Below are 15,683 nucleotides of genomic sequence, written 5' to 3'. Positions count from 1 at the left end.
AAAGACACCTACCTTGAAGAGGATATTTTGAACAAAAATAACATCATTGGCCAAAAGAAAGGAAGGAGAACAAGAATTCACACCTTCCTCCCATTGCTAGGTAAAGGGATTTTTGATCAAGGATGACACACTTTTGACCCTAAGTGAGGGGTTCATTCATAATACACATACATCGTCAAGTGAAGAAGAGGTTGTACTCAAGGATACACACGTCTTGCATGAGAGAGAATCCTTGAACAAACAAACAACTTCACACAAGTAATGACATCATATCATAAGGAAACACTGCTCATCCTAAGAAAAGTGGATCCTTAGAAATGATAAGAGATAGAAGATATAATCAATTCCCCCCAAGAATAGGGACAAAGAGAAGGATTACACTCCCTCCAAACAAAAGTCATACATAAAAGATGTACCACTTCAGGCAAAGAATAGGTCCTAACCAAGGAACACACATGCACTTGAATGAAGGACAATTCAATGTGAGAAAAGACATAAAATTATGAAAACTACAACTCAAAAGAAGAGGCAATATTCGAAAAAGAGAAAGAGAGTTGAATATATTATCATTGCTACCCAAGCAAGGAGACAAGGAAAAATTATGTCGATGTCCAAGTATGATTGGAATTGAAGATTCATCACCACACATGACACAGAGCCCCCAATAAAGTTAAACTACTAATGTCATAGGGTAAGGAGCAACATAATATGGTGAATGGAGTGCTAAGGAAATACCTCTTCACCAAGAAACATTGCAAGATCGGTTGTAAGAGCTATGCAAGCTTGATCATATTGGTCTAAAAAAATCTTTAAAAGCTTTACAATTTTTGAAGAGAATAAGAATAACAACGATGAAAAAGGCAATACTTATCACCCTCTTTGTTCTTATTAATATATTTAATGAAAGAAAATATCACATTCTCTTCATACTTCAATCTCCAAAAGATTCTTGTAGCTAGTTTTTCTTGATTGTCAATATGGCTAGGTATTGTCTCTTGAAATGTAGGTCAAGGTGTGCTAGTGGAAGGAGAAGGATTGTTTTCTTGAGGCAAAAGAATTAGTAAATAAGGAGGATTATTTGATGTAGAAGCATATTTTGATGGGCAATAGTTTCTATGTCTTGCAAAATAGTCTTTAAGAATTTGAACCTTATGAGCATCCTCCATAGATGTTTGAGAATTGGGAGATCCTAGGCCTTCTTTAGTAAATTGTGTGGAAGGGTTTACAATGATTTTAATTCCATGTTTATGTTTTCCAAGTCCTTGTCCTTTATATCCTTGTTTTGAAATCATATCATATCCAACTCCATAAGATGTTCTCAATTGTGAAGGAGAAGGGCTTACATTATGAATTTCTTTAAAATTTGTAGTGTAAGGGCACATAGAAGGATCAAAGGCATAATTATATGAAGGAGGAATATCCCTTGTAGTGAGATTCTCCTTTCTATCATCATTATTCATGTCATTTTTGGTTGGTTGGGAAGAAGGGTCCTTATCATCTAAGGCTTCATCTTTTCTTAATGTTATGTGAGGAGAAAGATCATGAATAAAATGCATAACATCATCTTGCCTACAAATATGTTGATGATCAAGATAAGCTCTAGGAGAATAAGGAGGATCTAGAGAAATTGATACACCAACATTTTGACCTTGCCCCCGTTGCACTAGAGTATGTGTATGCAAAGAAGTGGTGTCATATTTATCTTCAATACTTTGTCTCTATTAGAGAGATCATTGATAGGAGTATTGATTCTTTCCTCATTCTCATGAGATACCCTAGGAGAGGTACAAGTGCTAGCCTTTTCAATGTCATTTCTAGGATTATCATTGTGACGAAAGCTTTTATGTGATCTAAATATGTAATGCATTTTCTCAAAAATATCATCATAAAACAACATACAACATGGATAAAAGCTTTGAGAGATGATTGAAAGTACAAAATATCTTTGAAATTCTAATGATTCCATATGCAAGAGTATTATGAATGAAAAAAAGTAATGTAAAGTGAAAGAAGCCACTATCCAACACATGAGTTTGGTAAAAATTCCATTATGAAACACACCAAATTAGATTTGAAAATCAAAAGATGGAAGTATAAGATACATCGGGTTGACCAAAATGTGTTGTGTGGGAAATCAAGGTTTCACCAATCAGGATAGTAAGACCACTAATCTCACCAAATCAATCATACATTAAAAAGGGGTATTGAATCCAATTGATTTAGCCACAATTCAATTAGGAAAAGGGTTGAGATGTTGATTAGATGTACTTGTTTATTTGTTTCCCCTTTCTAGAGTCTAAATTGGATTTGAATTGTGAAGTTCTAGGGTAAAATAATAGAGAATTGGAGTAAAACAGTAATAACAAAGTGCTCCACATGTCAAACAAAACCACATAAAGAGATTTGAGAAGAGGAATTGAATCAAAACCTATAGCTGAAAATTTGGGCCAAATTGTTGATACCAGGGTGGTAGGTCACCCTGATCCTACAACTTCTAGATGGGAAAGTGGGATCTTTTTTGTGTCCTTACATTGTTTTGCACCACACACTTCACCTCTGCATCGAATGATAAAACATGATCTGCACTGCTTGAGCCATAGAGCAATTTACTTCGTCTCTAGTCACCACACACATAATGATCTCCTTCACACTTTTATGTGTGTGTGTGTGTGCAATGGTTCTTATGTTGCCTTTAATCTCCTTAAACAATGCAACCAATCATCTATGTCGACCTATAACATGTTTGAACCACCACTTCACAAACGACTTGAGAAAATTCAAATTTAAACCACGAATTAGCCATTCAACAAGTTTAAACCTTGGTGAGCCCTGAACGGTAGTGTGGTTGGCTTGGGCGGGTTGCTTGCTCTCTCATCGTTCCGGGTTCAACTCACGTCGCAAGACGTCTATTCGATGTGCCTGGTGATAGGACTATCAAGCGGTCTTGCCACCTTCAGTGGACTAGTCTTGCCTCAACTCACTTCAAGTACCCGAAATACGGATTGATGGGGGCTGAGCTAGGACGTGGGGATACCACTGTATTGTAAAAAGAAAATATTTAAACCTTGGCAACTGATTTTCTCTTTTTTCAGCTCGATGGACAAATAGGAAGCGAGATCACAATTGAGCTAAGCAGTCTTCCCTTTTGGGCCACCACAAACACGTGGCATGATTGCACAATTTTGCAACTGCCCAACATGATCCCACTGGTCTTCTTCTTCTGATTACACGCTAGCCATCAATCTTCTATCCTTGATCTGATGTGTCATCTTTTTGTTGTTCCGGGCCAAGGAGAATAGGGTCCCACACATGCCTTGCGGACATGCGAGAGCTGTCTGATCTTCTGTCATCATCCGACGTGTCATCATTATGCAATTTCACAATTATGGAAGGAGGACCACACACAACTATTGTGATCTTGTGTATTTTCAGGAATGCATCGTGGCCGTCGATCTTTATCAATCCTCTAGCATAAGAAATATTGATTCTTTGTCCATCCGGTCAAGCTGGTATCTGCTAGGAAAGAGGAGCCAATGACATGACGAACACAAAGGCTTAAGTTATAACTTAAGTGACTAACAATCGTGAGTAGCAGATCAACACTTAATTAGAAAAAGTGCACTCTCCCAACACTAACTTAGTGTTTTAGGAATATGGCGAAAATGAGAACCCTAATCAAAATAGAATGATCAAATAAAATGATTTCAAATCTGTCTAATCCACCTGATCTGAACTCCTTATGATTTCTGTCACACTAAGCCCAACATCTCCATACCAGAGTCCTATGAATGTGATATCGGAACAACTCTCTGCACTAATAAGAGCAACTCATGACAACTTTGCAAATTTTTATGTGACAACATTTGCAATTGTTCTGCAAAAAACAATCTCCTCTTATGATGAATAAAATATCAATGGTTATCAACAACACTTCTTCCTGACATCAATGACAACATCTATTGTTAACATACTTGTCCTTCTCTCATCTCTCCAAAATTCTCAACCAAATCAAGCCATTGATCTTTTCTTTTAATCCTAGCCATCCAATGCTTGAGCTAAACATTCATAAATTAACGTCAACGCAACCATTTTATCGCTCCTTGAAATACAAACTTTATGTTGTTTGTGAAGGCACACTCACATACCACCAAATCCATCATCCTTTAACAAACCACCATGTTTTGGTGCAACAAGAGTTGGTGTTTGTAAAAAAAATTTGTGTTTTTATCAATGTTTTGCTAGCCCCTATGTTTATCTTGTGTGTTGCAAGTATTTTGCATAGGACAAGTTACATTGTTCAATATGTTCTCTTATGCTCAAAATTCTTGTACACAAGCCTCAAGTAGTTTTATCTCCCCTTCATTTATTCCTACACCTACAACTGTTACACACAATGCACCACTGAGAGGGGGGTGAATCAGTGATTCTCAATCTATTCCCTTCAATTATTCTAGGTGAGCATACCGGTTAATAGATTCTAACTTAATGAAGACTTACCGGTTAGTGAGGAGACTAAACACAATTGCATTCACACTCAAGGAAAATCACATAACACCAAGATGTATGAGGAAAACCCAAGATGGGAAAAACCTTGGTGAGCAATGCTACTGGAGCCTACTGCTCCAATCAAGCCTCACAATCAAAACTCTGTTACAATGTTTAGGGAGCCAACCTAAGGAGCTACAACCTCTGATTTAGGGCACCAATCCAAGGAGCACCAACCCCTTATTTAGGGCACCAACCCAAGGAGCACAAATCCCTGACTTGTTTATGGGCTACAACTCAATGATCACAATGATAACTTCAATTACAAAAGTAGTTGTCTTGTTACAAGTGAATCTTGCAACCATTTCATATACCTCACTCTGTCGGCGAGATGCCTTCTCTGCTACATCGACTCACTCTTCTACTGCTTTGCTTGTCCGTAAACTCTACCAGTACACCTCTCCTCTTCTTCTTCTCTACTGGATCTCCACCTTACTCTCTGCTCTTCACCAATACAACACTCTATCGGTTCTATGTTTGTCGTCTCTGCAGCTTCCTTCACTTCTGCTCTGTCGGTATGGACACTACCGGTTTTGTTTTGCTACCGGTTGAACACTTCAACCAGGTTCACCCTCACACTCAGTCTCTTCTCAAATATGCTTTGAGCACTTGACTGATTTTCTCTCACATGCAGAAGTAATACACTTTGCAGTAGCACACTATTCTTCTATACAGCAGCACCTTAACTATGTCTTTGGCCTGCATATTTATAGTTTGGTTTTCCCGCCAAAAGTATATTCAAATTCTAGGTGGTTAGGGTTTCCTCATCATCCTCGAGGCAAACCAGATCCAATCAGATCTTGCCCGATCTGATCTCCCAGACAACCAACTGTACACCTCCGCCATTAACGCACCTTCTTGATCACGCCTTCTATCTTTGGCAATCAGCTTCTAGTCTGTCGACACATCTCAGTCAATCGCCATAAATGGCTCAGTTGTTTCCTTTGCCAACTCTGATCTGTACAATCAATTTATCCTGGATCTTGAGCCACACCCCTCTGCAACTTTACCTCAAGCTTCACAGTCACCATTAATTTTGAACCAATCACAACTACATCTTTGACACCAGACAGCACCGTCCTTTGCACATTCACCATCTTCGATCCGCGTGGCATCACAGTTGGTATCCTCCTCATCACACTACTCTGTCGGTTTAGCTTGGTCACCGTCCACACACATAACCGTTATGCCCATACCGGTTCACCAACCCTACCGACACTAACCACCTTGCCGGTTGTCCTTCTTGTCATGACCTTTTCTAATCTGTCGGTGTAACCGTTGTGTTTGCATTGTGTTGAACTGTCAGTGGAACACTCAAACCGGTCTCTAGATACGTCAAACCAAAACATGCACATTCTCATCAAGTAAGAGTCTTATGCACCTGCACCTTGTCCATATTATCGGTGGGCTTTCATACCGGTAACCACTCTTGATGACACCATGTCATCAACCTTCAACGAACGCCATCTTATCAAGTGAGAACCTTATCTTCCTTGTCTCTTCTCTGATGTTTCACCGGTTGACATAACATGTCAACTATCACCAATGTAGATTCCGGTAAATGTGTCTGCCGGTGGGCCTCATACTTTCCTTCTTGCCGGTGAGACACATTGATGACACCAAGCCATCACACTCCAACTATTCTGCATCAACCTTCCTTCAGTATCTCGGCATCCCATGTATATTCCTGCAGACTCACCAGCATTCTTCTCCATCAAATCGGTTCTCGTCTCATCTAGTTTATCAAGATGACAAACACACCATCTCAACTCCTCATTCTTCCACTTGTACAACTGGTCTCTGCATTCAATCACTTGCCTATCTCAGGGAATCATTATTCTGGTACAAGTGTGACTTTACTGAGGGGAGGATACATCATCCACATGACATATGTCATCTAGCTTGGGATAGCTTCTTCATCCGATGGGAGTCTTGCTAGTTATCCTTACCTAGCAATCTGGTGGCCTGGTCATACTTCTCCTCCAGTGTTGATGTGAACCAAATAGCATTTTGCCACTTCAGCACAATAAATGCCCATCTTGTAATCTCTTCATCCCGGTTGTATGCAACACCATATCAACAACCCTTTTTCAAAGTGGTCACATTACTGCACATCTATCATACTGGTACATGCTGGTTCTTTCTTCTATATGAAAATGGTCACCAAGTTGTCACCAATGACAACACATCAACTCTTCTCCCATACCGGTCCATCTCCTATTCCAACTGACATCAAACTCTAATGCCAACAACTTCTTGTTCACTAGTTGACATCAATGCCAGTGATACCAATAACATCCTATACCAATTGACATCAATGACAACACAATGCCAACAACAACTTCATTTTTTTTTGTCATGTTACTCCATCTCCTCCATCATCATCACTATTAATGCCAACACCTATGTATTATTAGTCTCTTCTTATGTCAACTAAAGCTTATAGTTCCCTCATAGCTTCAAGCATCTTACCAATGCTTCCTACAGCTTTTGCTACTACTAAAATATGTGCTGCCCTTCTCCTTAGTGGAATCCAATTTCTCTAGAACCTTTCTCTCACCTTTGTAACTCTCTGCTAGTTGCACTCTTTGTTGTAGACGATATAAAAACTCATACCCACTATCTTCGAAGGACTCTTTTAAATCCCATACTAAGGATAGCAAACCATTCTCTTAGATTTGTAGTCCACTTCGACACAATGTTGATGACACCACGAGGGTCACTTGTAGTGTTTGGATCTCAACTCTAATCCTCATAGCCAATGCAATTGGTTAAATTAGCTTTGTTATAGGTGGCTCTATAGTTGCTCAAACATCTTCTACATACTCACACTTAGAACTATCATTGTTGCAAGTAAAGACAACATAACAAATGCAAGCATATACATGTTATAACTCTCGGGCAAGCAGTTAATTGATGAGACAAAACTCACACTAAGAATTGAGGCCAAAAATCTTAACAAAAAATGTATAAAAGGAGAGTTTAAATGCATTTTTTTTTGTTTCATTTTGTCGATTGGAAATGCATTTCTTTACACACAATGAGAGTTTGAAGGTTTCTCAGAAGTATGGCAGGGTGGCTGAACGACTGAATAACTGATAGTAAAATTTAAACTTGTAAGATTGTAGTACGTTTGTTGGGTGGGACTTGTACGATGCCCCTGCATCAATAAAGTGAAGTAGGGAAGGCAATACTTTAAGTGTAAGCCAATCAAAGTAGAAAGGAAGGTGGATGAAAGAAGGGAGGATGCACTCACAACATTATAGGAGGAGCAATCCAAGAATGCAAAACACATATAAAGAAGGAAACACACAGAAGCATGCATTGGTAGAAGAGATCATTCGCATATGTTAGAATTAGAATACAGAAAATTGGGCATGAATAGAAGATATTGTAGAAAAAGGTTTTGAATGGTTGCTACTTACGCTCCACTCCAATAATTGAACACTGCAAGTTATGGGTGAGCTAGACACATACCAATACTTCAAAACTATATGATTTCTCTTAGAAAAAAAGCCATAAATTTTTTATCTATGTTTTTGCTAGTTTTTTATTTTTATGCATTTTACTTCAATCAATTTAAATGAGCAATATATATGATTCATTTATTAAAACAACACAGTTAAATAAGAGAAGATTGCAGTGAGATATTTACCATAAAATGCAGGATAGCGAACAGCATTATAGATGACAGCGTGGATGTCAAACAGTATCCATTGTGCATTAGATAATTCCAGACGCAAATCCTTCAATAAAATATCCAACTGTCGATTGTAGTTGTCAATCAAATTGTTAAAGGAGATCAAACACCCATATTCATCTTGAAGATCTTTTGTTGGCTTGATAGGTCCAAGTACACCAGGCGTACAACCCAGAGGTAACAAATTTATTACCACTACTTTCCGGGCACCTTCATTGTAGAGCCTCTGCATCCAATGACAAAAGAGATTATGATGCTAAGGGTATGGACAATAATTAATTAGTTAACTAGATTAAGATGATAAAAATTAATGATCATATTATTTAATAAAGTTCAGAAATTATATTGTTTTAATTGTTAAAAGATTTAATATATTATTGAGATTAAAAATACCATTGAAATTGTTCAATATGATTCAATAGTGAGGACCTGAGAGGATTAACAATTAATAATTGAGAATTTGAAAATATATAAAAGTTAGTTGTATTTTGAAATTTGTTAATTGATAATCTATTTGGTATAATTAATATGTATGGTATTTTAGAATTAGAATTTAGATTAAATAATTATTTATTTTATTGTTAAGAATTAGATTCAAAATGTTTCATAATTATATCATGTTAATTTTAACAAAGTAATTCTTAAATTTTTAAAATATGATTAATTTTGTTGTCTTGAAATTATTTAGAGACACTAAGTTGCAAGTACATCTATAAGAAATATCAATGAGTATTGGAGCCATTATGGTTGAATGAGGAAGGGATTCAAAACACAATTAATGATCACAAAGTTGAAATTAGACGATTGAATCCAATTAGTGGAACTGAGGAAGTTCCCTCTTTTCTCTTGTATTGTAGTTGTAACAAAATTGTTAGAATTTGAGAGAGTACTCCAATCCCCTATATCATTTCCTAGGTTTGTATGACACCCATTCTAGATCGCCAATGCCTTGTTTTTGCCTTCAGATGTTCACACATTATAGGAGTATAGACTAACCTTGGTATGTCACCATTCAAGCCACTTTTATCTCAATTGAAAAAAATATTTACGAGATGTGCATGGGATTACAAGAATTAATAAAACCGACTTCAAGCTCTCGTAGCCCTTGCAAGTCCTTCTTTTCCTATTGGAATTGATAAAGTGGTTTCTTCTTCTCCTTCTCTAAGGTCTCCTAGTGCTGAAGATAGTTTTGGGTGGACAGTTGTACATAAAAGGAAGGAAGATGTAAAGATGGCTAAGTGTGACTGTCAACAATAATATTGTGAACTTGATTGAGGAATTTAAGCCTAAGTGTGACCATTACATCACCTTTGACTCAAGAGATATCATTAAAGCATCTGATGAACCATTATACATTACTGTAAAGATTAAAAATAAGCTTTCCCATGAAGTTCTCATTGATCCAAAATATACGGTGAATGTTATCACGAAAGTACATCTCTATACACAAAAATTTCATTCGGACACATATGATCATTCTTATGTTGTTGTAGTAGGGTAAATTTGGGATAACCTACAAAGAACTATTACTGAACCACAAAACCAAGTTCTTCGCAAAACAACCTAAACAATCAATGAAAGATAAATTCACAATGCATAAAATGGAAATGAAATCAAATTATACCTTGCATTGAATCTATGACCTCCATTGCTCTTCTTAATCTCTTTGCAAGCATGCTCTCAAAAATTTGGTGTACATATAAGCAATTCTAAAGCATGATGATATGATATAGCATAGAGATATTGAAAGCATGGTTACTTTGAAATGAGGATTTGATTGAAATTTATAAAAGATTTAAATTTTTTTTATCAATGGCTAACATTGATTTGAATTTCGAGAAATCAATGGATAGGATTGAATGACACTCAAAGTTGACATTTCGAAGTGGAGGAGAGGAAGAGTTAATTGAAAAAAAAATAAAAAATGGAAGAGATAAATGGGAGGGAAATTAGAAAATGAAAGAGTTAAATGTGGGAAGTGAAACTAGAAAATGGAAGAGTTAAGTGGGGAGTGTGATTAGAAAATGGAAGAGATAAGTGGGAATAGATGGAGTTCAATATCAAAAGAGTTGTGAGAAAAGAGAACATCATTTCTATCTTTTAAGTGAAGTAGACTCTTCACTGGACATTTAGTTCTAATAGTTGTGTACTTCTCCCTTTGTATGGAGATACATTCTTTAGATCAATTTTTTTTTTTTGTCATATTTTTTAACATTGATGGGTAGGGAAGGATGAAGGTACCCTAAACTTGCTTAATACCTTGATTATAAATGCAAAACATGCTTGACTTTTCTTACTTAGGTATAAATAATTTTTGAAGTTAAAGCTTAACCGTGACATTGGTGTGAGAAAACAAAAATACAAACAAAATTTTAAAATAGGACTTTTGCTCGAAATTCAAAGTTTAGAGTGTGTCAGTTAAGCTCAACCTTGATGTGACACAATGACTTTCCCATTATGTACCTTTTCGAGTTCACTGCGGTCTAGCTATATTAGATTCTAGTGATAATATTTTTCCTGGTATCTATTAGTCTCAAATTTTGATTTCCCTCCTATCCTCCTGCAAGAAAATGAATAACTTTTTCTGCATATGAAGAGATCAAGGAAATAGAACTCTAGAGTAATATATAACAAGGTTTTAGAACCTTCTACACTTTGAACTTATCCAAAGTTCAGGTGGGTATACCTTCTGTGAATATTTTCACACTTTAAAAATGAGATCCACAGTAAACTAGTGTCAAAAACCAATGGATTTCATCACCTCAACGTAACTGAAACATTAGAAGAAAAACTTGGATACATTTTCAGTATTGATCTTCAAGAAAGATAGAAAGAATCCCACAATTGGATACCAATGCCTTGTCTCGGGCTATAGAGTCACCCAAATCAAATTATATCTCCAAAACTGAACAATCTCATACATTTCACCACCTCGGCCTTATGTTAACCCCATACATGCCTTACATGTACATGATTTTATCTTCTTGAAACTAAAATTGTTCATCAAATTCAGAATGAGCAAACAATTAATTTACTGACGGAGACACTTCACGCATATTTAATTCCTCTTCCTTGAAGAGGAAAGCTAGAAACATACCCATATGACTGCCTTACAATCCATGTTCAATCAAATAACCCTAGACTATTCAAATGAAACCAGCAAATTAACAAGTGTACACCAGAAGACAACACCGATTTAGGCCTGAAAAGTATTGATCTGTATCTTTATATTCATTTTTGAAAATATTATTTACATGACTCAAAGTATTCTCTGTAAAAACCAGAAAAACCCTAGATATGTTTTTGCAGAGTTTCCTTACAAAAATTCTTGTGATCCTTTTTTACTAGTCCTGGTATCCATTTATAATATCATGGATGCATACAAGCTTCGGACATTCCTAAGAAAAGTTTGTTACAAACCGCAATATCCTTCAAGAAACAATTACAAGTCCTTTTCAGTATCATCGGCCTCTTCAGTTTGTTGTTCCACTGCAACATCTTCTAACTGTTCAGGAATATCTTCTCTTTGTCCAGCATACTTGTCCTTCCACTCCTGAAACACATCATCACTCGGCCAAGAGAAACTAACAATATTCTTCTTCATCCCTTCTAGCCTTTTCGAAGTGACCCTTAACTACTCAATCTCTGTTTCTATGAAACCATAGTGTGACTTTACCTTTTCAATCTCCTCAATTGTCTTGACAAATAAGGACGTGTCATCAGTGTTGATGATTTCATTAACCCTTTGGGACAATTTGTGGTCCAGCTCTTCCAACCATGCCTTCTCCTCTTTTAGCTGAGTCGGACCAACAAAACCCCCTGGAAACAACTCATATTTGTGATCAGAATATTCCTTCCTATACAATTGGGCTTTTCTCTTCACACCTACCCTTTCTTCTGAGAATATATTCATTTCTTTTATGAATCCATAGGTGGATCTGAGACTGTCATTTTCCTCTGCATCTGCATGGGATGAACACATAAGCTCTAACTCCTTTCCCCTAGGCATCCACTTACTCAGAATTGGTTCCAAAGTGGTCTCATCTTCTCTTAATTCAGTCAAAATATTCAAAATCCTCTTCATAGAAGTATGCACAACAGAGGCCCTAACTGAATCAGCAAATTTCAAAATTGTAGCCTTTAACTTTTCCTCATATTTGCTTGCAAACAAGGCTTGAGCCTGTTTCAACTTTTCCAACTCATGTTGAATAGTTTCAGCTGATTGGAAACCAGAAGGCATAGGAGAAGGGGGATATTCTATGATAGGACTTGTAGGTGGAGGTCTTGTTGGAGAAGAAGCTATCATTAGAGTGGAAGACTCACCCTGATGGTGTTGTCCTGCCAACTGACTCTGAAGTCTAGCAATGATGCTATCTCGGTTAGCTATCCCTTCTTTGGCCTCATTATAAGCCCTCAAGATTGTTTCCAATTTCAACTGGAGATTAGCTTTTTCCTTTGCCTCCTTTTCTGCCACTGCTACACTGAATTTTGCAGTTTCTAAAACCGTACTAGCAGCTTCTACCACCCCTGTATCTTGGACTCTTTTCACAATCATACCTCCTAGGAAACTAGAATCTGAGGCATCTTTTCTTCTTCTATTTTCATCCTTTTTCAAAGACCACATGACTAAAGCAGCATCATCTTTGTTGAATGTCACTCCTTCCATAGGCTTAGTTTCCTTCCTGACCGCTTCAAGTACCAAAGCATCAGCTATATCCCACTCAGAGAGGATTAAAACACCAGCCTTTGATACCATCTCTCTTCCCTTTTCAGGAGTAATGGCCTTGAACTCTTCAATCATTTCTTGTTTTACCTCTTCCTCCACCAAAGTTGCATCTTTGTGAGGTTGCTCACTCTTCCTTTTTTCACATTTGGCCTTAAATTGTTCCATGTTTTGTTTCCATACAAATTGCATGAAGGCCCCTATTGTAACAAAGTTACTATCAGCCAGGAACTCCTCACTGGCTTGCTTGACAGTTGGGTCTAACTCTTTACCTTTGAACTCACCTTCAGTCAAGTTCATCTCAGCACTAGGTGGCTCTTTTGGCATCCCCTCTTGTGTTTCCTCATATGTGTAGGCAATCTCCCCGAGACTCCCTAACTGTAACAATTGTTCGACCACCGCCTGCTCATCTCCTATGTGGATGGGGGATTGAGATGGAGAATACAGAGGCTCATCGGTTTGCACTTCCTTCCCCACTCTTTGCCTTTTAGGGGAGTCTTGGATGTCAATGACATCTTCAATTCCTCTTTTCCCTCTTGAAGTAGAAGACTCACCAGTCACTAGTATCATCACACTGTATTTGGATTTCTTGTGCATTACATAGTCACCTGGTGGGATGGCCTTAGCAAAGGCAGGCTTAGACAGAACCAATCTAACCCTGTCAGGATCATTTCTCATTATAGCCTCCCTCTTTTTTTTCAAAGTTTGCATGAGATCTTCAAAATAAAGAATTAAGAATTTGATTTTTTCCTCAAAGGGATTAAAACTAGAAAGAGGGTCATAACTACTATCAAATTGATGAATGAAATCAAGAGCTCTTTTGTATGCCACCCACTTCTCTTTCCTCAATTCTTGCTCATCCAAATTGAATTCATTCCTAATTAGATCTTCAGGGAAATGAAATTGGTGCGGCCTACCTTTACATACTGCTCTCTCTCTAAACATGCCATTGAAAAAATCTCCTGGGTCTGCAAATCTTGAAACCGCAGTAGACAACCTATATGGTTTAAAGAATATTTCAAAATGCTTCCAACCACCTTTGGTGATCACAAAATGATGAGCCATGGTAATAGTTGGGAAAATAGTCCCTTTACCTCTATTTGTTAGTTCTACCTCTTGCACACTTCCAATCTACCTTAAGAATTCTGCAATTCCTATCTTCAGTGGGACTTGATAAGGCAATAAATATGGAGTGCCTCTGAAACCATAAACTCTGAAAACTGTAGAAACAAGGTACAAATACATATCACCCCAATTATGAACAATCTTAATACCTTCAGCAAACTCCTTGGGCCTGAGGAATTCTAAGAGAGCCTTAGGGATCCTAGGGTTTTCTGCATACAAGAGAATCTTGATTTTAGATGCAAAGCACCTATCAAACTTTAGGTAACTGGCATCTTCTCTATCCCAAGACAGAATGGTGCTCCATAATTGCACTAGCATCTCTTCACCATCTTTTTCCTTTACTAGTTCCATTTCACTAGCAAAATAATCAACACCTTTGAATAAGAACATGTGCATGAGAAGGGAGTACCATCCAAAAGGCCTATCCACCTTACCATTTTTTATGCCTACTAGCCCTTCATGAATTGCATCAGTGAGGTAAGGCGCATAATCAAATGTTATTGCCAGAGAATGGTTTAGAATCTGTGCAATCATCAGCATGTGATGGGTTGGCATGTTTCTCTCGACATCTTCTCCAAAAATATAACAAAGTTCCCAATACATGCCCTTAGCCCTTAGAGTAAACAGATTTAGGGAGAAAGGTTCCATGGTACTGGGGCCTACTACAGTTAACCCTCCTATCTTGACAAAAAACTCTTTCAGTGGGCCACTCCTTAGGTGATCCCTTTGCACATTGTAGACCTATGCTAGTGTCTCAAAGTTGATAGGCTCTAAATAATTGGACACTTCACTAAGCTTGAAAACCTTCCTGAACTCATCATCATTAATCTCAATTAAGGTTGCTCCCTTTGTATTTTTGATACATTTGGCTACAGGGTCATAATTTTGTGCAATCAGAGTCAACAAATCTATATCCATGAAAACCCCTGGGACTATAAGCTTTCCCACATCCAATTCCCATATACTATTTAATGGGGTAGGGGAATGTCTCTGACCAAAACCTACCCTGAAAAGTCCCAGGCCTGACATCCCTATTTGTGGATCCCTCAACCAATTGCCTTTGTCATATAGACCGTCTCCAATTCTTAAACGAGGGTTTTTTGGCACCAATTCTTTAGCTTTGGCCCAGACATTGGTAGACATAGTTAGTTGTTCTAGGAAGCCATCACATATATTCCTATCTTGGTAACCTACCTTCCCTGTGAAATCCCTTCTTGGCGTCATCCCGTTAATGCAATTATCAATTGAGATTTACACAAAACTTTAACGAGGCAATTCACACAGTAACACTGATTTTCAGATTGCAACTTAGCAAGAAAAACATAAAAACTTGTTACCCGCCTGAAGAAACTCGATCTGCACCAGCTCCTCTGCAACAAACTTGTCGAAATGATGCTAACATTCAATTGATGCAGACCTTAATACAAAAGCTTGGCATTGAATTGAGAAGTTAATCCCGCATGCTCTGGTCGTCACCTCATAATTGAATTCGTAAATCGAATTCAAAAACGAGCTCCAACAAATCACAAGCCTTCTAAGTTTTTCTCTGTTTCGTTGTTTTGCAATTTCGCAGAGTTTAAAAAACCGCAC

At 37.5% G+C, this 15,683-nt stretch overlaps 1 protein-coding gene across 1 annotated transcript in view; it reads right to left on the bottom strand.

The window, feature by feature from the left end:
- The window catches only part of LOC131071216 (GDSL esterase/lipase LIP-4), a 79,938-nt gene that overhangs the window by 31,757 nt on the left and 32,498 nt on the right, over positions 1–15,683 (bottom strand). Inside the window, exon 4 of the mRNA XM_058006972.2 lies at positions 8,201–8,471. Coding sequence (XP_057862955.2) covers positions 8,201–8,471 — 271 coding nt within the window. The remainder of the gene's footprint in view (positions 1–8,200; positions 8,472–15,683) is intronic.

This window comes from Cryptomeria japonica, chromosome 1 (genome assembly GCF_030272615.1).
Source record: "Cryptomeria japonica chromosome 1, Sugi_1.0, whole genome shotgun sequence".
Lineage (NCBI taxonomy): Eukaryota > Viridiplantae > Streptophyta > Pinopsida > Cupressales > Cupressaceae > Cryptomeria > Cryptomeria japonica.
This window is presented reverse-complemented; position numbering and strand designations above follow the sequence as displayed.